At 43.8% G+C, this 26,977-nt stretch overlaps 1 protein-coding gene across 1 annotated transcript in view; it reads right to left on the reverse strand.

Moving 5' to 3' along the window:
- Nucleotides 1-2,294: 2,294 nt before the first annotated feature.
- The window catches only part of LOC142188588 (heat shock 70 kDa protein 12B-like), a 53,401-nt gene continuing 28,718 nt past the window's right edge, over nt 2,295-26,977 (reverse strand). Inside the window, exons 3-13 of the mRNA XM_075261883.1 lie at nt 22,196-22,296; nt 17,768-17,892; nt 15,761-15,947; nt 15,489-15,593; nt 15,265-15,381; nt 14,914-15,085; nt 14,628-14,714; nt 9,807-9,911; nt 9,455-9,713; nt 7,747-7,850; nt 2,295-5,986 (exon numbers count right to left, since the gene is read on the reverse strand). Coding sequence (XP_075117984.1) covers nt 5,346-5,986; nt 7,747-7,850; nt 9,455-9,713; nt 9,807-9,911; nt 14,628-14,714; nt 14,914-15,085; nt 15,265-15,381; nt 15,489-15,593; nt 15,761-15,947; nt 17,768-17,892; nt 22,196-22,296 — 2,003 coding nt within the window. The 3' untranslated portion in view covers nt 2,295-5,345. The remainder of the gene's footprint in view (nt 5,987-7,746; nt 7,851-9,454; nt 9,714-9,806; nt 9,912-14,627; nt 14,715-14,913; nt 15,086-15,264; nt 15,382-15,488; nt 15,594-15,760; nt 15,948-17,767; nt 17,893-22,195; nt 22,297-26,977) is intronic.

Here is a 26,977-nt window from a genome sequence, read left to right on the forward strand (position 1 = left end):
CAGCGAGTGATGCGCAGAAACGAGATCTGCTCCAGGGAAATCAATCGTGTCCTCAGACTTTCACTACTGTCGTTATTTTCCTGCCAAAATTTGCATTTCATTCCTCTGGTAGATGATTGTTTACCGTGGGTCAATACTATTAAAATATTTATGGGGGGCTGAGTGATCCATCGTTATCTAGTGATGGGCTTAAATAAGAGAAGGGGCCAAGATATACTCCTGAGGATGGGGGTACGGCCGTCAGGTGTCACATCATCCTGCTCAGTATGTAACTGGTTAAATAGCAATGATTATAATAATAACGATGGGCCCCCATCAGAAACTAGGGCCACAACCTATTATCTGTGTCCCCACATGGCTGGGGTCGTGCTTACTGACTACAACTTATTGTTGTTTAAGAGCTTTCATAACGAAACTGCGCAATTCTGGTACCTGCAGAGAAAAACTTAGTAGAGCCCTGCCGGGGCCTTCCTTGTACTCATTGGGATCTGCTTATCTGCCTATAGGAAGCAGGACCAGCCCTGCCGGGGCCTTCCTTATACTGGGTGGGATCTGCTTATCTGTGCATAGGAAGCAGGACCAGCCCTACCGGGGCCTTCCTTACACTTCAGTAACTTCAGCATGCATAGACAGAGAGATCTGTTCGTTTCTAGAAGCTATGTGACTTAGAAGACTGATGGTTCCTTAGACTGTCCATCATTTTTCCTTCCACGTCCATACCCTCTAGTGATCTAATCCAGCAGATGTATAGACTACGGATGCTCATACACTAAATAAAAGTTGGCTGGCCACGAGTTTAAGAAACAAAAAAAAAAACATCTTTTGTTGCCTGTTGTCATACAGGCCCAAAGCCTGTGCTAGCAGTAACAGGCTATTACTACTAGCACAGGCTTTGCTCTTTATGGTAATATCCCAAACCAGATGACGCCTGACATATTACCATACAGGCCCGAAGCCTGCTAAGATTAACATCGGATCCCGGAGAGGTGAGTAACAGTGTTTATTATGTTCTCTCACCTCCCCTGGGGCTATGATTATTATACTCAGGGGTCTGATCCAGTAAGACGTCTGGAGCGCCGCCTCAGGCCATCACCTCACCGCATTAGAGGTGCAGTGCTGGGTATGACCCTTCCTGGTCTTGAATGAACAGACCAGATCTGCAAGAAAAGCAACAGGAACAAATATCTACCCTAAGATTTACTCTGCTCCCGAGATCGATGGCTGGAGGTGACGTGTTCCTTTATTGGGCCTGAAGAAGGCTTGTGTCTCTCTCGGGAGGTTTTTGCAGTCAGGAAGATGATGAGTGATAAAGTGACAGAACATCCCTGCCTTGTGACCGCCGCGGCTGCTCTCCTGGGAAAACTCTTGTAAATGCTTTTAATAAGTGTGAACATTGCTGAAATAAGACTATTTCCAGTTTAAGGAAGGTGAAACCTTCATCTCCTGCGTACGGGCACTTTTAACTCTGCAAAATCCATATCCGTGTCAAAAAAGAAATGACTTTTCCCATACTGCATGTGCTAAGACTACCCTGGGTATGTTTTGGGGTGGAGGAGGTTTGGAGAGCTGATGGTAGCCTGTCCTGGGATAGTGGTGGATTGGGAGGTTCTAGTGGATTTGACTGGGTGGTAGTGGATAGGGTGGGGGGGAGATCTTGGTGGATTGCTCATAGGATGATGGATTGGGGGTTTCCAGTGGATACTCCTGGTTTGGTGGATATATGTTGCAGGAGGATTGTGGTTTAATGAAGGATTGTCATGGGATGGTGGCGGACCTGGAGTTTGTTTCATCTTGTCCGTATTTGCAGATGTTCTCGATTGCGAGAGAATTGACTCGATGTCCTGAGCGTCTTTCTCTTCCATTTCCCGGAGGAGGATAAATAACTGGCATCTGCTCTGTATCATACACTGTAATTACACACAATGTGATGTTCTCATCAGCGGCTGCCGTGTGTGGGATTTTTCATCACATCTGTAACTTTCCTACCACGGAATGAGATCTCTGACACCTCAGTGTAACTATCATCGGAGCACTGCATTGCTATATGTAGTCCTAGGGATCTGGTACAGACTAGGATGCTGGTAATGCTGGAGTTGTAAAGGGGGCTCCAAAGACAATGTGGAAACCAATGGAGACAAGCTTGTTTGCTACCACCACTAGGGGGAGCTCACGGTGTTTGCACTACTTGGTTGGACGGTGCCCACTGAAGTGGGCAGGTTCACCCTACATTCCTCTGTGTATGGCTACAAAACATGAAGTAACTCGGCAAGAGTCAACATAGGATACGTGTACAATAGTGGTTTATTTAGTTCATGGTATACATATTACACATAGTACGCAGGGGCTACAAGTAACAGGTACAAAAATAAATTCTGAGTACATTCTCATATATAGTATTCTTAATAAAAACCCCGATAGTGGGCAGGATCCAAAAGATTTTCTTTGTAAAGCTGCGCCTTTGCTTAGCCAAGGGTAAAGGTTTATGCTGAAACTTGTGGGTATATCTACCATGGAGATGGCTGGAGCTGTAAGTGGCCCTATAGGTGATGGATTGTTCCACAGGAGTCGAGAAGGCCCCTCAACAGTCTCTAAAGCCAGCACCAAGACAAAGAACGTTCCATCACATGAGACAATTGAAGTTCTTGAGATGATCGGATGGTCAATAACAGAGTCTTCTGAGGTTGTAAAGTGAAGTCACCTACCAAATGGCAACTTGGTTCCTGATTTTAAAACAGCTCTCCTTCTTTTCAGATGTACAGGGCCTCCAGAATTGGGCAGCAATACTCCAGCACCACAGGTTATTTGAGAAGAGGATGATACCTGCACTTATAGCTGCTGAATGTAAAGTACAGACCAAAAGTTTGGCCACACCTTCTCATTCAAAGAGTTTTCTGTATTTCCATGGCTGACAATTGTAGATTCACACTGAAGGCATCAAAACTCAGAAGACATGTGGTATTATATACTTACCAAAAAAGGTGACACAACTGAAGATCCTAGAATATAAGACAGATTTTCAAAGTAGCCATCTTTTGCTTTGATTACTGCTTTGCACACTCTTGGCATTCTCTTGATGAGCTTCATGAGGTAGTCACCGGAAATGGTTCTCACTTCACAGGTGTGTCCTGTCAGGTGTAATAAGTGGGATTTCTTGCCTTATAAATGGGGTTGGGACCATCAGTTGTGTTGTGCAGAAGTCAGGTGGATACACAGCTGATAGTCCTACTGAATAGACTCTTATAATGTGTATTATGGCAAGAAAAAAGCAGCTAAGTAAAGAAAAACGAGTGGCCATCATTACTTTAAGAAATGAAGGTCAGTCAGTGCGAAAAATTGGGAAAACTTTGATAGTGTCCCCAAGTGCAGTTGCAAAAACCATCAAGTGCTACAAAGAAACTGGTTCACATGAGGACCGCCCCAGGAAAGGAAGACCAAGAGTCACCTCTGCTGCAGAGGATAAGTTAATCCGAGTCACCAGCCTCAGAAATCGCAGGTTAACAGCAGCTCAGATTAGAGACCAGATCAATGCCACAGAGTTCTAGCAGCAGACACATCTCTACAACAACTGCTAAGAGGAGACTTTGTGCAGCAGCCAACCTTCATGGTAAAATAGCTGCTAGAAAACCACTGCTAAGGACCGGCAACAAGCAGAAGAGACCACAAGGAATGGACATTAGACCAGTGGAAATCTGTGCCAAGGTCTGATGAGTCCAAATTTGAGATCTTTGGTTCCAACCACCGAGTCTTTGTGCGATGCAGAAAAGGTGAACGGATGGACTCTACATGCCTGGTCCCACCGTGAAGCATGGAGGAGGAGGTGTGATGGTGTGGGGTTGCTTTGCTAGTGACATTGTTGGGGATTTATTCAAAATTGAAGGCATACTGAACCAGCATGGCTACCGCAGCGTCATACTATTCCATCTGGTTTGCGTTTAGTTGGATCATCATTTATTTTTCAACAGGACAATGACCCCAAACACCTCCAGGCTGTGTAAGGGCTATTTGACCAAGAAGGAGAGTGATGGGGTGCTACCAGGCCTCCACAGTCACCAGACCTGAACCCAATCGAGATGGTTTGGGGTGAGCTGGACCGCAGAGTGAAGGCAAAAGGGTCAACAAGCGCTAAGCATCTCTGGGAACTTCTTCAAGACTGTTGGAAGACCATTTCTGGTGACTATCTCTTGAAGCTCATCAAGAGAATGCCAAGAGTGTGCAAAGCAGGAATCAAAGCAAAAGGTGGCTACTTTGAAGAACCGAGAATAAAAGACAGATTGTCAGTTGTGTCACACTGTTTGGTATGTACATAATCCCACATGTGTTACTTCTGAGTTTTGATGCCTTCAATGTGAATCTACAATTGTCAGTCATGAAAATACAGACAACTCTTTGAATGAGAAGGTGTGTCCAAACTTTTGGGCTGTACTGTATGAAGAAAGGCAGGTCGGATCCACATGAAAGTGTTTAATGTTACATGTCTAGTATTTCTTAGGAACCACAGAGTTAAAAATTTGCCCGCGTGGGCACTCGCTCATTGTAGTCTTCTGTGTAGTTACAGTGGTAGCCTCTGCAATGAAGTGATGAACGAAATGTGACCTCCACTTTTCTTAAATCTGTATATTTATGCCCCATCTCATCACCGACAGGGCAGTACACACTCCATAAGCTTAAGGACACCCACCCCGTAAGTGAGAGGGGAACATCTCACGCTCACGATGGTCGGGTCTAGGGCAAACAAGATGGCTCCTTTGAGTATTGTCAGACCAACGTCTTGAGGGATGATGTAACTCCAAGTAAGCTACCCCTGAGTGGGAGAGATTTATCCTCCATGGTTTTCTACAGGAATGGAGCGGAGTTGAAATTGGTTTGACCATTGGCCTGCAAAACAGGTAAGATGCCAAGTTCATGCCTGTCTGACAGATCCTTGCAGCCCTTCCATCACATGAGGCCAACTAGTCCATGAACCAAATGACCATTAGATCCATTTTGTGGATTTTGGGGAATTTCTGATTTAAGACAAATAATTTTGAGAATTTTTTTTTTTTTTTTTTGTATTTGATTTGAAACGCTAAAGCTCGGATACCACCATAAACTCTTTGCGTGTTCAAATTCCAGTGTCCATAAAATGTTTAGGTGTGGTTCTGGAGTTATAAAAAGTCTGTGATATTTGTCTTAGTTTCAACTTAGTGCTGGTTGGCCGGCAGTCTTTGCAATGGTACATATATGCTACCTAAAAGGGGGACCCAAAACTGCACCGTTATAAATGCTTCCCGATCTCTCCTCTCTTTCCGGTGCTATAAAACTTGACAGTCAAGTGCTGAGAATTGACAGTCACGTAAGATATTCTACTAGTTGGAGAGGAAGTCAATGGCGGCTCGCACAATCTTTGAAGTCTTGACATCCATGGCTGTGACTTTGATTTCCGTGTCGCCAAACTGCATGCTGGCCTTAATCTCCCGACGAAGGACCTTGCCATTGGCCTCGTTGATATCTGGCAGGTCCAGGTTGATGGTGCCGCACTTCCTGACACCCGGATCGGTGATGTACACCACATCGTCACTTGATGAGCAATAAATGTTGATGATGATTTTGCGTTGGCCGAATCGGGCCGGGCAGTAGCTCCTTTGTACAATGTCTCCGAGGGCCACCGACTGGTCCACAGACACAAACTTATCAAAGATATCAGTGCACCAGTTCTTTCCTTCTTTCACAAGGAGCTTCTCTTTTGGGTGTTTCCCTTCCACAAACTTGTTAAGGACGCCCACCCCGTAAGTGAGAGGAGAACGTCTCACTCTCACAATGGTGGGGTCTAGGCCAAACAAGACAGCTCCTTTGAGTATTGTCAGACCAACGTCTTGAGGGATGATGACACGGCACACTTCACTGAAAGCCGACTGGACGGCATTCTGCAACATGGGAGACTCTGCAAAGCCGCCCACCAGGAACAGGTACTTGATGCCCTTCACCTCGGGCTTGTTGATGAGATCTCCTGCAAAAAAGAAGACGAAATGCACTTGGAGTAGATCTTAACTAGAACATGGCACACATTTACTCTTCACCTTGCTGCCAATTTTTATTCTTCCGCTTCTAATTTATGTAAATGTATATCTCAAACATTTACGAGTTTGTGTGGGCGAGCCAGTCTGGTCAGACCAGCCATCCATTGTAGTAAAAGCTCTCGAAAGGGAAAATGTGACTGATGCGCAGCAGGTATAGAAGTAAAACAGAAGATGGCACACACTAAGATTATTTCTTGTCTGCCAATTTTTATACATGTACTGCAAATTTTTATAAGTGTATGATATATGTATTGAGATGGGGGGATCGATTCGTATCAAGCCAGATTTGTTAAAGGTTTGTGAAGATTCTGCGAATAGAAACCCAAATGTATTTGTGAATCTAGTCTTAGGTCAGACCCATAATGGTGCCAATATACTGTATGAGGGCCTATAAAGGAAGGAAGTAATAACAAACCCAACAACCCCAACCAAACAACAGCCAACCGCCAAACCAAAAACACCAACAGATGACTAAGGCCCAAATAAAGGCAAACATTGAAGCAAACAGAGAGCGGTACATCGAAGAATGGAGAAACGAAATAAATAACTCCAAGAAACTCAACGTATACCAATCTCTGCAAAGAGACTACACCATGGCCACTTACCTAGAGAAAATACCCCACCCCAAAGACAGACCCTGAGCGGATACAGACTGAGCGCCCACAACCTAGAGATAGAGACGGGGCGATACAGGCAGACGTACAAGCCACGGGAGAACAGACTGTGCCAGAACTGTGACCAGGGGGCCCTAGAAGACGAGACCCACTTCCTGCTACACTGCACCAAATACTCAGCTGTGAGGGCTGTCTACTACCAAAGACTCTCTGCCCACATCCCAGACTGGGAGAAGAGGAAACTCTACATCCTACTGGGAGAAGAAGAGGCCACTGTGGAGATTGCTGCCCAATACGTGTCCAGCTGCCACCAAACCAGAGGAAGATGGTATTCCAAAGACTATTAAACCCCCCATCCACCACCCAAAGACCTTTAAAACCCACCCACTCTACGCCCACCCATACCCACACATCCCAAACAAGAACGACAAGACCCCAAGGATGCATGTACCCCTAAACCACACATCCCCTTCTCCCACCCCCAACCATTCTTTGCTTTGGCAATACCAAATGTTTTTCTTCGGTCATGCTAATAAAGCCCCTTTGTATCTTGTTATATACTGTGTCGGGCCTTGTCTTTCCTAGTTACACCCCTATCATAACAAACCAGACCGGTCAGACATATATAAGAAGCTCCTCTCCATTGTGAGGACACCTCCACTGATCTGACTCTGCCCTACAATATAGCAGAGCTGTTTGGTGGGGGGACACGGATCGCTGCGCAGCGGCGGCTCTGGCCATACATTATTAATAACAGCTTGTCTGCATTACCGAAGCAGTAAATAATCTGTATCTGTTACATCTCCTGATGGAACATCCTGATATCCCCCAGCACCGCAGAAGACTATAAAAGGACAGATCCCCCAGGAGTCCTGGGGTTGTCGTCTGTTGTAAAGTGGGGAAAAATTCATACATTGTCTTTGCGAAAGAGAAGTGACAACCAAAATGGCTGCCTTCACAGCCGTGGAGATAACAGGCAGGAGTTGCTGCAATGTGGAAACCATACGGTAAGAATGGAAATGAGGCGCCCCCTAGAGGCAGCATGGGGTAGGACTGGAGTTTTCCTCTAGCTGTACCTATGTGCTGGACGATCTGTTGGATGGTGGGCTGGAAGAGTTCATTCATTGCCTCAGACGACATCCGGAGCATCCCCTGCGACGACCACTTCACAAAGTTTACACTATAAGGGAAAAATATCTGAGAATTACACAAAGGCACGGCAGCCGGAGGAAACATCATCGAATACTGTCCCATGATCGGCAATTCACATCGCTGTATCGGTGGCCTGAATATAACGGGTGCCAATGGAAATGTAGCCTGAGAGTCATCAAATGTTCCCCGAGGGGCAGATCTGTGATACCCTGTGCCATCTTGGATGAATATTATTTTACGTGTGACCAATATGTTACCGACTCAGATACTGAAATAACAAGACTGACACCTGCAGAATCGATGAGGAAGAGCATGGAAGACCAGAGCCAACAATTTACGAAGACAAATGGTTAATCCAAGCTAGTGTCCTATGAAGAGCGGTACCGTATACTATTCTGTTTATACGCTGGGACTAAAGCACATCCAGGTGTACTCGGATGATCTTACACACTCCGCCATAGCACTGGCATGATAATACCAGGAAGGTTAAAGACCTAGGTGCTGTATGTAAGGCCGGCACCACAGGTCTGTCTCTATTTTTGAGCAGGTAGGTGTCCACATCCGTGTCCACATCAGATGTACTCGGGATACCTCCGGCTGAACATGTTGTTTTCCAGGTCTGGGAGCTGCTCGCATCACTCAGGCCATTGTATACAGAGGGATGACTGCGGCCGGATCAATATGGATTTATCTCACCACATAAGGACAGTTGAGGAGACAAGACATCCCCAGGGCGTCTTCAGAGGGTGGCAGGATATAGTTCATTACACTGTGATCAATACAACGTGTTCTATTATTGCTGTAGTCTGGCCATGAGCACAGGCTGCAGAGGGGCCCCAGTTGTCGCCTGTTTTAGGGCCCTACCTCTATAGTTCTGCAGATTTCTCCTGCGCCTCTTTCCATGGAGCAGCAGTGATTATTAGGAAGCAAGTGAAAGAAGATGAACTTCAACTAAAAGACCACCTTTAACCATCCCCAACTCTTGGCATCCATGATTCTGGCTCTGTTGTAATTTTTTCTTAATTCCTAATGGGCATTGTTAGGTTCAGCACCCAATAGGCTGATTAGGCTCCTTACTGTGAGATGGGTGGTCCCAGTCTGTCTTCTCCTGTTCAGGACCGCCTACCTGACAATAAGGAGCATAGTTACCATATTAGGTCCTGAAACTAACAATAGGAATGGTGTGGGCTGGAGAAAAAGTTCCAATCGGTGGAGCATAGCCTATAGAAGGATGCAAAGAGTTGGAGATGCTTCGAAGAGATTCATAGCGGGACCGCTTCTGCCCAAGTATAGTGTCCAACCCTGACATTACCTGGAACAGGGCTCCGTGTATGGAACATCCCAGGGATCATTATCTGTGACATCCTCTAAGAATAAGGATTCACCATACAATGATGAAGATCTAAAATCCCTATAATACGAAACTCACCCATAGAGCTACATACACCCAGGACCCCACCGATATGATGAGGGCTCGGAGCTCCCTTGTTAGTCTCGGACAACCCAATGGGGATGAGGCCAAAGACTGATTGTAGGTATGGAGTAGGATGAATAACGTCACACACTGCGTCCTCCACATGGAGCATTTCCACCAATCTTAAGCTCTAGTATTATTTCATGTCCGTCACCTACCTGCTCTTCCGTAGAGCGGTCTCCACATTCTGTCTGGTGTGTCTCCTGTAGAAGTCAATGAAGGAGAACGGGAGGGAAATGTTCAGGTGGTTGGACCGCTGCGGAGCTGCCGTTCTTTTCCGAGCCTCAAACGCGATCATCAGGTCTACCCAGGCTGCTGGACGCTTCACCTTAAAGGTCTGGATGAAGTCTTCGCCGAATATCTTACACAACATCTTCTCAAAGGCAAGGTCCACCCCTACGGCTCCATAGGGACCACCTATATGGACAGAAGACATCATGAGGTCTCTTCTTATCCATGATTCCTTGGGTGAGGTCTACAGTTCATTGTAGATATTATACGATCTTGTACCTGATGCTTTGTACAGTTCCTTGAGTGTTCCTTGTGGCTGCTCAATCTGATGGACAGTCAGGTCCACCGTTCCTCCGCCGCAGTCGGCCACAATGTAACGGTCGCCTAGAAGTGGATAAGAGAAATGTAAATCCATCGTTAAGATAAGATAAGATAATCCTTTAATAGTCCCACATTGGGGAAATTTCAGCGTGTTACAGCAGCATAGTAATACAGATACAGGATAATACAGAGTAATATATTACAGACGTAGACACAGATAAGCTGAGAAGAGAAGATATACTAGGAGCCCATGGCAGCTAAGGAAAAAACAGAAGAGAAAGAGGAAGACCTCATGGTCATCCTCATAATCATTAGTTCTCTGTGCGGATTGCTCTTCGTTTGGTCTGATGTAGATTATACAGCCTGGTCGCGGTTGGAAGGAAGGACCTGCGATAGCTCCTTCTCACACTTGGGGTGAAGCAGACGGTCACTTACACTGCTGCCAAGTCCCATCAGGGTCCCATACATGGGGTGGGATTTGTTCTCCCGCATGGAGGTCACCACAGACAGTATCCTTCTGTCACCCACCACCTGTACTGGGTCCAAGGGGCTCTGAAAGACTCTGGATCATGAAATATTTAGAAATTATTACATATTACTCAATTCCTATAGTCTGGTAACCACAATCTCCCAGAATATCTCCTAATAATCCAGTATTTTATAACGTGAAACCTACAGACTGAAAAGTAGCAATGAACATGGCCGCCTGTACGTCTAGAGTGAACCGGCCTCAGACAGTCCACACGGGAAGAGGATTATTTGAGTATGAGCAGCGCCCACAGTTTCCTTGTCCACGATCCAGACATAGATGGGCGCCTTCATTCACAAAATGTACTGCTATATACCATACGGAGCCTGTATATACCTCCATGTCCTGCTGTATCTCAGCTCCAAAATGGCTGTAACATTGTAATCACTTCCATATATCATCATTACAGTCACAGAACTTCTTGGTGCTGACTCCTTTTTGTCATTTTGTTGTTTACACAGCACAATACAGTCTCTTCCCCACAGAGAACAGGAGCCTTGTCCTCGCCTTCCATCTTGCAGAGCTCATTCGGTTCCTCCACACATTACATAAATCCTCTGACTACCTCTTGTCACACGGGGCCGACTCCTGACACACAAATAACTGCTGGCCATTATGGCTCGTCCTGCGTTGCAGCTTTTATGTTCTCTCATAGAGCTGAGCACGACCCTGGAGGCCGAGTAGGGGGTGCACATATTTAATTTGTTTGGCCCAATAAAAAGGAAAGAGGAAACATCAGAGGAAATGCAGTTTCCTTGATCTTTAGTTCTGTTCAATCCTCAGCAAAAGTTATAAAAACAGATCGGGTGGAGCCATCCTGTAATTATATGTATAGAGCCCGGCCAGGAACCCTCAGCAAGTATAAATAGCATCTAATATCAGTCACCCCTCCCACTGCAGGGAAACTACAGCCAGCCTGAAAAGGGTGATAACAGATAGTAATAGATTGTATTCTCCTGTCCTACAGTCGGCCTCTCCTCTCCTGACATGGGTGATAACAGATAGTAATAGATTGTATTCCCCTGTCCTACAGTCAGCCTCTCCTGACATGGCTGATAACAGATAGTAATAGATTGTATTCCCCTGTCCTACAGTCGGCCTCTCCTCTCCTGACATGGCTGATAACAGATAGTAATAGATTGTATTCTCCTATCCTACAGTCGGCCTCCACTGACATGGCTGATAACAGATAGTAATAGATTGTATTCCCCTGTCCTACAGTCGGCCTCTACTGACATGGCTGATACCAGATAGTAATAGATTGTATTCTCCTATCCTACAGCCGGCCTCCACTGACATGGCTGATAACAGATAGTAATAGATTGTATTCCCCTGTCCTACAGTCGGCCTCTCCTCTCCTGACATGGCTGATAACAGATAGTAATAGATTGTATTCCCCTGTCCTACAGTCGGCCTCTCCTCTCCTGACATGGCTGATAACAGATAGTAATAGATTGTATTCCCCTGTCCTACAGTCGGCCTCTCCTCTCCTGACATGGCTGATAACAGATAGTAATAGATTGTATTCCCCTGTCCTACAGTCGGCCTCTCCTCTCCTGACATGGCTGATAACAGATAGTAATAGATTGTATTCTCCTGTCCTACAGTCGGCCTCTCCCCTCCTGACATGGCTGATAACAGATAGTAATAGATTGTATTCTCCTGTCCTACAGTCGGTCTCTCCTCTCCTGACATGGCTGATAACAGATAGTAATAGATTGTATTCCCCTGTCCTACAGTCGGCCTCTACTGACATGGCTGATAACAGATAGTAATAGATTGTATTCTCCTGTCCTACAGTCGGCCTCTCCCCTCCTGACATGGCTGATAACAGATAGTAATAGATTGTATTCCCCTGTCCTACAGTCGGCCTCTCCTCTCCTGACATGGCTGATAACAGATAGTAATAGATTGTATTCTCCTGTCCTACAGTCGGCCTCTACTGACATGGCTGATAACAGATAGTAATAGATTGTATTCTCCTGTCCTACAGTCGGCCTCTCCCCTCCTGACATGGCTGATAACAGATAGTAATAGATTGTATTCCCCTGTCCTACAGTCGGCCTCTACTGACATGGCTGATAACAGATAGTAATAGATTGTATTCCCCTGTCCTACAGTCGGCCTCTCCTCTCCTGACATGGCTGATAACAGATAGTAATAGATTGTATTCTCCTGTCCTACAGTCGGCCTCTCCTGACATGGCTGATAACAGATAGTAATAGATTGTATTCTCCTGTCCTACAGTCGGCCTCTACTGACATGGCTGATAACAGATAGTAATAGATTGTATTCTCCTGTCCTACAGTCGGCCTCTCCTGACATGGCTGATAACAGATAGTAATAGATTGTATTCCCCTGTCCTACAGTCGGCCTCTCCTCTCCTGACATGGCTGATAACAGATAGTAATAGATTGTATTCTCCTGTCCTACAGTCGGCCTCTCCTCTCCTGACATGGCTGATAACAGATAGTAATAGATTGTATTCCCCTGTCCTACAGTCGGCCTCTCCCCTCCTGACATGGCTGATAACAGATAGTAATAGATTGTATTCACCTGTCCTACAGTCGGCCTCTCCCCTCCTGACATGGCTGATAACAGATAGTAATAGATTGTATTCTCCTGTCCTACAGTCGGCCTCTCCCCTCCTGACATGGCTGATAACAGATAGTAATAGATTGTATTCTCCTGTCCTACAGTCGGCCTCTCCTCTCCTAACATGGCTGATAACAGATAGTAATAGATTGTATTCTCCTGTCCTACAGTCGGCCTCTCCTCTCCTGACATGGCTGATAACAGATAGTAATAGATTGTATTCTCCTGTCCTACAGTCGGCCTCTCCCCTCCTGACATGGCTGATAACAGATAGTAATAGATTGTATTCTCCTGTCCTACAGTCGGCCTCTCCTGACATGGCTGATAACAGATAGTAATAGATTGTATTCCCCTGTCCTACAGTCGGCCTCTCCTCTCCTGACATGGCTGATAACAGATAGTAATAGATTGTATTCCCCTGTCCTACAGTCGGTCTCTCCTCTCCTGACATGGCTGATAACAGATAGTAATAGATTGTATTCCCCTGTCCTACAGTCGGTCTCTCCTCTCCTGACATGGCTGATAACAGATAGTAATAGATTGTATTCCCCTGTCCTACAGTCGGTCTCTCCTCTCCTGACATGGCTGATAACAGATAGTAATAGATTGTATTCTCCTGTCCTACAGTCGGCCTCTCCTCTCCTGACATGGCTGATAACAGATAGTAATAGATTGTATTCTCCTGTCCTACAGTCGGCCTCTCCTCTCCTGACATGGCTGATAACAGATAGTAATAGATTGTATTCTCCTGTCCTACAGTCGGCCTCTCCTCTCCTGACATGGCTGATAACAGATAGTAATAGATTGTATTCCCCTGTCCTACAGTCGGCCTCTACTGACATGGCTGATAACAGATAGTAATAGATTGTATTCCCCTGTCCTACAGTCGGCCTCTCCTCTCCTTACATGGCTGATAACAGATAGTAATAGATTGTATTCTCCTGTCCTACAGTCGGCCTCCACTGACATGGCTGATAACAGATAGTAATAGATTGTATTCCCCTGTCCTACAGTCGGCCTCTCCTCTCCTGACATGGCTGATAACAGATAGTAATAGATTGTATTCTCCTGTCCTACAGTCGGCCTCTCCTCTCCTGACATGGCTGATAACAGATAGTAATAGATTGTATTCCCCTGTCCTACAGTCGGCCTCTCCTCTCCTGACATGGCTGATAACAGATAGTAATAGATTGTATTCCCCTGTCCTACAGTCGGCCTCTCCTCTCCTGACATGGCTGATAACAGATAGTAATAGATTGTACTCCCCTGTCCTACAGTCGGCCTCTCCTCGCACCACTTGGCTTTGGTTGGTGCTTTCTATCATTCAGCCTCTAGGTGGTGCCAGAAGCAAACGACTCCGATTTCTCTTTGTAAGATGAAGGAACTTTCGAGACAAAAATCATCATAAGAAGGGTCAGTTCCTTCTGGATGTGTCTTGTGATGTCATACTGATATTCCAGGAGGTATCATCGGTGGAGGAGTAACTGGTCCATTGTGGAGACTACAACTGACCCCAAACCTGCTGGAGGCGCCTTGTCACGTATGAGGACAACAGTACAAGGAATGGCTTGGAGGCCTACTTTTCATTGGTGGCCTTTTCCTGGTGCTGAACACACTTGACCCATCTCTGGTCCATACACCCCACCGTGACTCACCTGCCTGCATCTCCGACCACAGCTCCCCCATCCCAGTCTCCACCAGAAACGTCCGGCTATGCCGTGATCTTCGGAGTTGTTCTCTCGCTGGTGAATAAGAGGAGACACCGGTTATTGGGTGCGTGGTAGAGATTTCACATTAGTTCACAGTGACGGATAGAACTATGAAGATCCAAAGAGAAGTCAGGATGTTCTCGAGAAACATGAAACACCATCCATAATATCAGGCACCAAGACATCAATCACTGATACCGTACTCAGAGCTGGTCTCGGGTGACGTCCTCACCTTGTCTGAAGCTGGAGTCAACTGACCGATCGGTGGGTAAGCCATTGAAGAAAGCCTTACAACTGAGGTCAATGAGCTGGTGGAGTCGGAGCTTCCGGCAGTAGATGGAGGCCGCTTCTGGTTCCAGAGCGATCAGGAGCTGCTCGGGATATTCTGGAGACACCAAACCTGCCTAGAAAGTCACAACATCAAACCAGACATCAGATCACTTCAGAAGCCATAGAATCAGCTTGAGATATGAAGGTTATCTGGTCTAATCAAATCCATATTCTTGTACATAGGGGGCAGTATTACACGCCATCTTTGATTTTAGGGTCACGATGGCTCCTGCCAAACCTGGCGCCATCTTACCAAATATGCCGCTTCTCTCATGAATTGCTTTGCTGGCTGCTTCCAGATAGCAGGGACAGTAATCACCCATCGAATCCCTTCCTTCTCATCCAGAGATGGACATTGTTCCTTCAGTTCCTTCCAAAGAATATAAAAGAATTAGTGCCGCCATCTACACACATCACATGCTGAGGCCTCATTATTCTAGTCCCATTCCCTGATACAACTGTATACTTGTGACTCACATGCACTGCATGTTCTTTGAAGAACCTCAAGGCGTGTGCAAACACCTCCAGAGCTTGGACCTTCTTCCCGTTCAAGGCTTCCAGTTCAGTCTTCATGGTGAGATCCTAAAAGATACAACATCATAAGCCTGAAGATTACATTATGACCATGGGAGGAATATGTCGTCCTGTACACATCAGACGTCCTGTCCAGATTGGAAGAGATAAGAAGATTCTCCCAGGAGGCTTCCCTGAGGATCTACAGATTTCACGGTCAGGTTTACTGCTCTTACACTGGTGCTGTGAATCTTCATCTTGAATTTCTCGAAGTAGAGCCAGTCTCGAGCCTCCTCAGGGTCTAGATCGTGGTAGAAGTCTCTAGCCGTATATCCAAAACTATGGAATGCTTTGTCAGGGGTCAGCAGTAAACTTGTGGGAGTCTTTTGGTGGGCAACGCCGGGATCCCCTCCTTCCCATTTCCTAAAAACAAACAGCAGAGATGGTTTATGGTGGATCCATCATGAAGATATCTGGACACAATGGCAAGGACTTGTGGTGTTGGATATACACAATGGTGAAGAATTATTGGTGGGGCCTCCTGGTGGGCCTTAGTCCTTGTGCAGATCTTTGGCACTGCAGACTGAATCTGATGGCACATCTGTGGTAGACATCTGAAGGCCAGCCTCTGACATCTACAGCAGTAACATTATGGACATAAGGTCTAAACCTGTCCATACACATTAGACGCGCATTGGCCAAACCCTACGATATCTGGAGGCCTCTCTACTCTACCCTGATGCCAGAAATCAGTGGAAAGAAGGATCGGGCAGTGGGATTTCAATTGTTCCATTTGTTCTCAAGAGATAAGCGCTGACCAGAACTGTCCAAACTGTGATGTCTAGACAAATGGGTCAGAGATTCTCCAAAATGGTAGGTCTTGTGTGACCCAAGGCTCTTCGATGTGTGTGGGGAGCAAAGGCTAGCCTGTCCGTTCTGATCTTTCAGAGGAGCTTCTATAAATTGTGGAAATATTCCTTCAAGAACTGGACCTGCCACTCGTCTTCTCTTCTGTTTTTGGTTCTGACACCTACTACCCACTAGATGTCCTTCTTAGATGTCTTAGATGTTGCCTACAGTGGTACAGAAGGTCTATGTGCATACTAGATTGTAACCCCAAAGGGTAATCATGGGAGGTCCTGGGGTAACATAGATGATAGGTTGAAGGCTCCAAATCAGAGAGCTCACGTTCCATCTGAGACCCATTGGGAGACTTTGGACCCGGTAGGGGATATGACTATTTATTACAGGATATTCCGCAGTGAATATGAGAAGATGGTGAGCAGATGCCGCCATGATTGATTAGTACGGATTCATTTACACATTCCAGACAGAAAAAAGTCACTTTTCATATTTCCATAATTGAATCAATCTGGAGAGTGACGATGTGTGTGTAATGAGGCCAGATCATGGGAGGTGGAAGGAGGCCAAGAGTCTGCTGTGTCTACCATCCATGGCTACTGTTCTACTACATTATACAGCGTACGGGGGACCTGCTCAACCATCGAGATGTCCTTCTAGGACACCAGATTTCCCACTTAAACATTGGATAGACCATTCTGCCAGGTCCAGGAGGATTGTCCACCCTTCCGGGATGCCGGCCACTATGGTGTAACCTCTTGGGAGAACCAGTAGGTCAAGTAGGTAGACGGCCATGATCAGATGAATGTAGCCAGAGGCAGACTGACTCACGTGAGGTCATCATGAAACATCTAGTAGATGAGGTCACCCGGTATGTTTATGGATTAGTCCCTGGTGTCCCAGTGTATAACTAAGCAGAACCATACATGAGGTCCATCCTGAAGAAGGAGTAATGGCCGACTCCCCGCCGACTCTCGGCCTCTGCACATGATTAGTGAGGCCGGCTGATGGTGGACACGGAGACAGCACATCCTGTGGTATGATACGGGCGGGCGGAGGTGAAGCCAAAACACATTCCAACATTCTTCAGTTACTAGGAGACCAACCCAAATATCACTACATTATACTCAGAGTCTCATGGGGCGCAGATAACGGGCGGGCGGGGTCCTGGTCTGCTACCACCCAATGTAAACAGGAGCCTTATCTCCTGGATGGATCTCATTGTAGGTATTTATGAGGGTAGTCACCGACCAAAACATTATCCACAAGATGGCTCCACCTACAGTGTGTCCTCAGTATACCGGATCATCTCCTATATGTGGTGCTCATGAGGTTGTCACGGCCCCGCCCACATGGCTGACCATATAATAACCACAAGTTACCTCATCATATGGATCACTTCAGGGTCCTTCACAAAGCTGAAGGCGTAACCACTGGACGTGGTACCAAAGTCTATAGCCACGACCACAAGGAACCGGGACGGTGGGATGGACCGATGCTCGCTCCTCTGGAATACAAGAAATATTGTACGGAAACTATATCAGGCAATACATAATACAAAATATATGAGAAGAGGGAGGAAGTGCAAGTATATAGACCACCATGATGGTATAACCTGGGTATATACTGTATATAATTATATATGTACAGCCGGTATAACCTGGGTATATACTGTATATAATTATATATATGTACAGCCGGTATAACCTGGGTATATACTGTATATAATTATATATGTACAGCCGGTATAACCTGGGTATATACTGTATATAATTCTATATGTACAGCCGGTATAACCTGGGTATATACTGTATATAATTATATATGTACAGCCGGTATAACCTGGATATATACTGTATATAATATATATGTACAGCCGGTATAACCTGGGTATATACTGTATATAATTCTATATGTACAGCCGGTATAACCTGGGTATATACTGTATATAATTCTATATGTACAGCCGGTATAACCTGGATATATACTGTATATAATATATATGTACAGCCGGTATAACCTGGGTATATACTGTATATAATTCTATATGTACAGCCGGTATAACCTGGGTATATACTGTATATAATTCTATATGTACAGCCGGTATAACCTGGGTATATACTGTATATAATTATATATGTACAGCCGGTATAACCTGGGTATATACTGTATATAATTATATATATGTACAGCCGGTATAACCTGGGTATATACTGTATATAATTATATATGTACAGCCGGTATAACCTGGATATATACTGTATATAATATATATGTACAGCCGGTATAACCTGGGTATATACTGTATATAATTCTATATGTACAGCCGGTATAACCTGGGTATATACTGTATATAATTCTATATGTACAGCCGGTATAACCTGGGTATATACTGTATATAATTCTATATGTACAGCCGGTATAACCTGGGTATATACTGTATATAATTCTATATGTACAGCCGGTATAACCTGGGTATATACTGTATATAATTCTATATGTACAGCCGGTATAACCTGGGTATATACTGTATATAATTCTATATGTACAGCCGGTATAACCTGGGTATCTCCTGTATATAATTATATATGTACAGCCGGTATAACCTGGGTATATACTGTACAGTCCTATGAAAAAGTTTGGGCACCCCTATTAATCTTAATCATTTTTAGTTCTAAATATTTTGGTGTTTGCAACAGCCATTTCAGTTTGATATATCTAATAACTGATGGACACAGTAATATTTCAGGATTGAAATGAGGTTTATTGTACTAACAGAAAATGCGCAATATGCATTAAACCAAAATTTGACCGGTGCAAAAATATGGGCACCTCAACAGAAAAGTGACATTAATATTTAGTAGATCCTCCTTTTGCAAAGATAACAGCCTCTAGTCGCTTCCTGTAGCTTTTAATCAGTTCCTGGATCCTGGATGAAGGGATTTTGGACCATTTCTTTCTACAAAACAATTCAAGTTCAGTTAAGTTTGATGGTCGCCGAGCATGGACAGCCCGCTCTCAAATGATCTGAAAACAAAGATTGTTCAACATAGTTGTTCAGGGGAAGGATACAAAACGTTGTCTCAGAGATTTAACCTGTCAGTTTCCACTGTGAGGAACATAGTAAGGAAATGGAAGACCACAGGGACAGTTCTTGTTAAGCCCAGAAGTGGCAGGCCAAGAAAAATATCAGAAAGGCAGAGAAGAAGAATGGTGAGAACAGTCAAGGACAATCCACAGACACCTCCAAAGAGCTGCAGCATCATCTTGCTGCAGATGGTGTCACTGTGCATCGGTCAACTATACAGCACACTTTGCACAAATAGAAGCTGTATGGGAGAGTGATGAGAAAGAAGCCGTTTCTGCACGTACGCCACAAATAGAGTTGCCTGAGGTATGAAAAAGCACATTTGGACAAGGCAGCTTCATTTTGGAAACAAAGATTGAGTTGTTTGGTTATAAAAAAAAGGCGTTATGCATGGCGTCCAAAAAGAAACAGCATTCCAAGAAAAACACTTGCTACCCACTGTAAGATTTGGTGGAGGTTCCATCATGCTTTGGGGCTGTGTGGCCAATGCCGGCATCGGGAAACTTGTTAAAGTTGAGAGTCGCATGGATTCCACTCAGTATCAGCAGATTCTTGAGAATAATGTTCAAGAATCAGTGACGAAGTTGAAGTTACGCCGGGGATGGATATTTCAGCAAGACAATGATCCAAAACACTGCTCCAAATCCTCAGGCATTCATGCAGAGGAACAATTACAATGTTCTGCAATGGCCATCCCAGTCCCCAGACCTGAATATCATTGAACATCTGTGGGATGATTGGAAGCGGGCTGTCCATGCTCGGCGACCATCTAACTTAACTGAACTTGAATTGTTTGTCCAAAATACCTTTATCCAGGATCCAGGAACTGATTAAAAGCTACAGGAAGCGACTAGAGGCTGTTATCTTTGCAAAAGGAGGATCTACTAAATATTAATGGCACTTTTCTGTTGAGGTGCCCATACTTTTGCACCAGTCAAATTTTGGTTTAATGCATATTGCGCATTTTCTGTTAGTACAATAAACCTCATTTCAACCCTGAAATATTACTGTGTCCATCAGTTATTAGATATATCAAACTGAAATGGCTGCTGCAAATACCAAAATATTTAGAACTAAAAATGATTAAGATTAATAGGGGTGCCCAAACTTTTTCATAGGACTGTATATAATTATATATGTACAGCCGGTATAACCTGGGAATATACTGTATATAATTATATACGTACAGCCGGTATAACATTGGTATATACTGTATATAATTATATACGTACAGCCGGTATAACCTGGGTATATACTGTATATAATTCTATACGTACAGCCGGTATAACCTGGGTATATACTGTATATAATTCTATACGTACAGCCGGTATAACCTGGGTATATACTGTATATAATTCTATACGTACAGCCGGTATAACCTGGGTATATACTGTATATAATTCTATACGTACAGCCGGTATAACCTGGGTATATACTGTATATAATTATATACGTACAGCCGGTATAACCTGGGTATATACTGTATATAATTATATATGTACAGCCGGTATAACCTGGGTATATACTGTATATAATTCTATATGTAAAGCCGGTATAACCTGGGTAGATACTGTATATAATTCTATATGTACAGCCGGTATAACCTGGGTATCTCCTGTATATAATTCTATATGTACAGCCGGTATAACCTGGGTATCTCCTGTATATAATTCTATATGTACAGCCGGTATAACCTGGGTATCTACTGTATATAATTCTATATGTACAGCCGGTATAACCTGGGTATATACTGTATATAATTCTATATGTACAGCCGGTATAACCTGGGTATATACTGTATATAATTCTACATGTACAGCCGGTATAACCTGGGTATATACTGTATATAATTATACATGTACAGCCGGTATAACCTGGGTATATACTGTATATAATTATACATGTACAGCCGGTATAACCTGGGTATATACTGTATATAATTATACATGTACAGCCGGTATAACCTGGGTATATACTGTATATAATTATACATGTACAGCCGGGATAACCTGGGTATATACTGTATATAATTATATATGTACAGCCGGTATAACCTGGGTATATACTGTATATAATTCTATATGTAAAGCCGGTATAACCTGGGTAGATACTGTATATAATTCTATATGTACAGCCGGTATAACCTGGGTATATACTGTATATAATTCTATATGTACAGCCGGTATAACCTGGGTATATACTGTATATAATTCTATATGTACAGCCGGTATAACCTGGGTATCTCCTGTATATAATTATATATGTACAGCCGGTATAACCTGGGTATATACTGTATATAATTATATATGTACAGCCGGTATAACCTGGGTATATACTGTATATAATTATATATGTACAGCCGGTATAACCTGGGTATATACTGTATATAATTATATATGTACAGCCGGTATAACCTGGGTATATACTGTATATAATTATATATGTACAGCCCGTATAACCTGGGTATATACTGTATATAATTCTATATGTACAGCCGGTATAACCTGGGTATATACTGTATATAATTATATATGTACAGCCGGTATAACCTGGGTATATACTGTATATAATTATATATGTACAGCCCGTATAACCTGGGTATATACTGTATATAATTCTATATGTACAGCCGGTATAACCTGGGTATATACTGTATATAATTATATATGTACAGCCGGTATAACCTGGGTACATAGTCAGACATGTTTTCATGTTCACCTACCGGAGACTGAGATGGAGTCAGTGGAGCGATATTACAGCTTTCATTCAGGAAGTTTGATGAGTGTGTTGGTGACGGGGTACGGGAGCGATCCATGCTGTCTGCTATAAGGGAATCAGACACAGTTATAGTGCCTGCAGCACAGTATATACCCTATATACCCCCACTATTATTATATCACTGCCGGCTGTTTCTATTCTGGTTGTCTATTAGTTGCATTGTTCATGTCACATCCATCAGGGTGCACTTACTTATGCCACACAAAGGAATGTGAGATTATACAGCCACCCCCCCCCCCCCCAACACCGAGTGAGGGGATCGCAGAGATTTCATGTTGATTAATAACAGATGTGCTGAGAATTGTGTGATGAAAGGGGACGGGGTGATGTGGGGGGCTGGGGGATCCAGAACCTTCCCTCTCAGCTGGGCAGGATCTGCACAGGGCTCAAGTAACAGCGAAGGAGCCAGGAACACGTATATACTAAAGTATGAGAAATACAACTGTATATAGGGGCAGCGATAGGAGAGATTGTACCGGGATACATGGCTGCCAGACTGCAGGATAAGTAATGTAATGTATGTACACAGTGACTGCACCAGCAGAATAGTGAGTGCAGCTCTGGAGTATAATACAGGATAAGTAATGTAATGTATGTACACAGTGACTGTACCAGCAGAATAGTGAGCGCAGCTCTGGAGTATAATGCAGGATAAGTAATGTAATGTATGTACACAGTGACTGCTCCAGCAGAATAGTGAGTGCAGCTCCGGAGTATAATACAGGATAAGTAATGTAATGTAATGTATGTACACAGTGACTGTACCAGCAGAATAGTGAGCGCAGCTCTGGAGTATAATACAGGATAAGTAATGTATGTAAACAGTGACTGTACCAGCAGAATAGTGAGCGCAGCTCTGGAGTATAATACAGGATAAGTAATGTAATGTATGTACTCAGTGACTGTACCAGCAGAATAGTGAGCGCAGCTCTGGAGTATAATACAGGATAAGTAATGTAATGTATGTACACAGTGACTGTACCAGCAGAATAGTGAGCGCAGCTCTGGAGTATAATATAGGATAAGTAATGTAATGTATGTACACAGTGACTGTACCAGCAGAATAGTGAGCGCAGCTCTGGGGTATAATATAGGATAAGTAATGTAATGTATGTACACAGTGACTGCACCAGCAGAATAGTGAGCGCAGCTCTGGAGTATAATACAGGATACGTAATGTAATGTATGTACACAGTGACTGTACCAGCAGAATAGTGAGCGCAGCTCTGGAGTATAATACAGGATAAGTAATGTAATGTATGTACACAGTGACTGTACCAGCAGAATAGTGAGCGCAGCTCTGGGGTATAATACAGGATAAGTCATGTAATGTATGTACACAGTGACTGTACCAGCAGAATAGTGAGTGCAGCTCTGGAGTATAATACAGGATAAGTAATGTAATTTATGTACTTAGTGACTGTACCAGCAGAATAGTGAGTGCAGCTCTGGAGTATAATACAGGATAAGTAATGTAATTTATGTACTTAGTGACTGTACCAGCAGAATAGTGAGTGCAGCTCTGGAGTATAATACAGGATAAGTAATTTATGTACACAGTGACTGTACCAGCAGAATAGTGAGCGCAGCTCTGGGGTATAATACAGGATAAGTCATGTAATGTATGTACACAGTGACTGTACCAGCAGAATAGTGAGCGCAGCTCTGGAGTATAATACAGGATAAGTAATGTAATGTATGTACAGTGACTGTACCATCAGCATAGTGAGCGCAGCTCTGGAGTATAATGCAGGATAAGTAATGTAATGTATGTACACAGTGACTGCACCAGCAGAATAATGAGCGCAGCTCTGGAGTATAATACAGGATAAGTAATGTAATGTATGTACACAATGACTGTACCAGCAGAATAGTGAGCGCAGCTCTGGAGTATAATACAGGATAAGTAATGTAATGTATGTACACAGTGACTGTACCAGCAGAATAGTGAGCGCAGCTCTGGAGTATAATACAGGATAAGTAATGTATGTACACAGTGACTGTACCAGCAGAATAGTGAGCGCAGCTCTGGAGTATAATACAGGATAAGTAATGTAATGTATGTACACAGTGACTGTACCAGCAGAATAGTGAGCGCAGCTCTGGAGTATAATACAGGATAAGTAATGTAATGTATGTACAGTGACTGTACCAGCAGAATAGTGAGCACAGCTCTGGAGTATAATACAGAATAAGTAATGTAATGTATGTACACAGTGACTGCACCAGCAGAATAGTGAGCGCAGCTCTGGAGTATCATACAGGATAAGTAATGTAATGTATGTACACAGTGACTGCACCAGCAGAATAGTGAGCGCAGCTCTGGAGTATAATACAGGATAAGTAATGTATGTACACAGTGACTGCACCAGCAGAATAGTGAGCGCAGCTCTGGAGTATAATACAGGATAAGTAATGTAATGTATGTACACAGTGACTGTACCAGCAGAATAGTGAGCGCAGCTCTGGAGTATAATACAGGATAAGTAATGTAATGTATGTACACAGTGACTGTACCAGCAGAATAGTGAGCGCAGCTCTGGAGTATAATACAGGATAAGTAATGTAATGTATGTACAGTGACTACACCAGCAGAATAGTGAGCGCAGCTCTGGAGTATAATACAGGATAAGTAATGTAATGTATGTACACAGTGACTGTACCAGCAGAATAGTGAGCACAGCTCTGGAGTATAATACAGAATAAGTAATGTAATGTATGTACACAGTGACTGCACCAGCAGAATAGTGAGCGCAGCTCTGGAGTATAATACAGGATAAGTAATGTAATGTATGTACTCAGTGACTGTACCAGCAGAATAGTGAGCGTAGCTCTGGAGTATAATACAGTATAAGTAAGGTAATGTATGTACACAGTGACTGTACCAGCAGAATAGTGAGCGCAGCTCCGGAGTATAATACAGGATATATAATGTAATGTATGTACACAGTGACTGCACCAGCAGAATAGTGAGAGCAGCTCTGGAGTATAATACAGGATAAGTAATGTAATGTATGTACACAGTGACTGCACCAGCAGAATAGTGAGCGCAGCTCTGGAGTATCATACAGGATAAGTAATGTAATGTATGTACACAGTGATTGTACCAGCAGAATAGTGAGCGCAGCTCTGGAGTATAATACAGGATAAGTAATGTATGTACACAGTGACTGCACCAGCAGAATAGTGAGCGCAGCTCTGGAGTATAATACAGGATAAGTAATGTAATGTATGTACACAGTGACTGCACCAGCAGAATAGTGAGCGCAGCTCTGGAGTATAATACAGGATAAGTAATGTAATGTATGTACACAGTGACTGCACCAGCAGAATAGTGAGCGCAGCTCTGGAGTATAATACAGGATAAGTAATGTAATGTATGTACACAGTGACTGCACCAGCAGAATAGTGAGCGCAGCTCTGGGGTATAATACAGGATAAGTAATGTAATGTATGTACACAGTGACTGCACCAGCAGAATAGTGAGCGCAGCTCTGGGGTATAATACAGGATAAGTAATGTAATGTATGTACACAGTGACTGTACCAGCAGAATAGTGAGCGCAGCTCTGGAGTATAATACAGGATATGTAATGTAATGTATGTACACAGTGACTGTACCAGCAGAATAGTGAGCGCAGCTCTGGAGTATAATACAGGATAAGTAATGTATGTACACAGTGACTGTACCAGCAGAATAGGGAGTGCAGCTCTGGAGTATAATACAGGATAAGTAATGTAAGGTATGAACACAGTGACTGTACCAGCCGAATAGTGAGCGCAGCTCTGGAGTATAATACAGGATAAGTAATGTAAGGTATGAACACAGTGACTGTACCAGCAGAATAGTGAGCGCAGCTCTGGAGCATAATGCAGGATAAGTAATGTAATGTATGTACACAATGACTGTACCAGCAGAATAGTGAGCGCAGCTCTGGAGTATAATACAGGATAATGATGTAATGTATGTACACAGTGACTGCACCAGCAGAATAGTGAGCGCAGCTCTGGAGTATAATACAGGATAAGTAATGTATGTACACAGTGACTGTACCAGCAGAATAGGGAGTGCAGCTCTGGAGTATAATACAGGATAAGTAATGTATGTACACAGTGACTGTACCAGCAGAATAGTGAGCGCAGCTCTGGAGTATAATACAGGATAAGTAATGTAATGTATGTACACAGTGACTGCACCAGTAGAATAGTGAGCGCAGCTCTGGAGTATAATACAGGATAAGTAATGTAATGTATGTACAGTGACTGTACCAGCAGAATAGTGAGCGCAGCTCTGGAGCATAATGCAGGATAAGTAATGTAATGTATGTACACAATGACTGTACCAGCAGAATAGTGAGCGCAGCTCTGGAGTATAATACAGGATAATGATGTAATGTATGTACACAGTGACTGCACCAGCAGAATAGTGAGCGCAGCTCTGGAGTATAATACAGGATAAGTAATGTAATGTATGTACACAGTGACTGTACCAGGAGAATAGTGAGCGCAGCTCTGGAGTATAATACAGGATAAGTAATGTAATGTATGTACACAGTGACTGTACCAGCAGAATAGTGAGCGCAGCTCTGGAGTATAATACAGGATAAGTAATGTAATGTATGTACACAGTGACTGTACCAGGAGAATAGTGAGCGCAGCTCTGGAGTATAATACAGGATAAGTAATGTAATGTATGTACAGTGACTGTACCAGAAGAATAGTGAGCG

Source organism: Leptodactylus fuscus, chromosome 1 (assembly GCF_031893055.1).
Source record: "Leptodactylus fuscus isolate aLepFus1 chromosome 1, aLepFus1.hap2, whole genome shotgun sequence".
Classification (NCBI taxonomy): Eukaryota; Metazoa; Chordata; class Amphibia; order Anura; family Leptodactylidae; genus Leptodactylus; species Leptodactylus fuscus.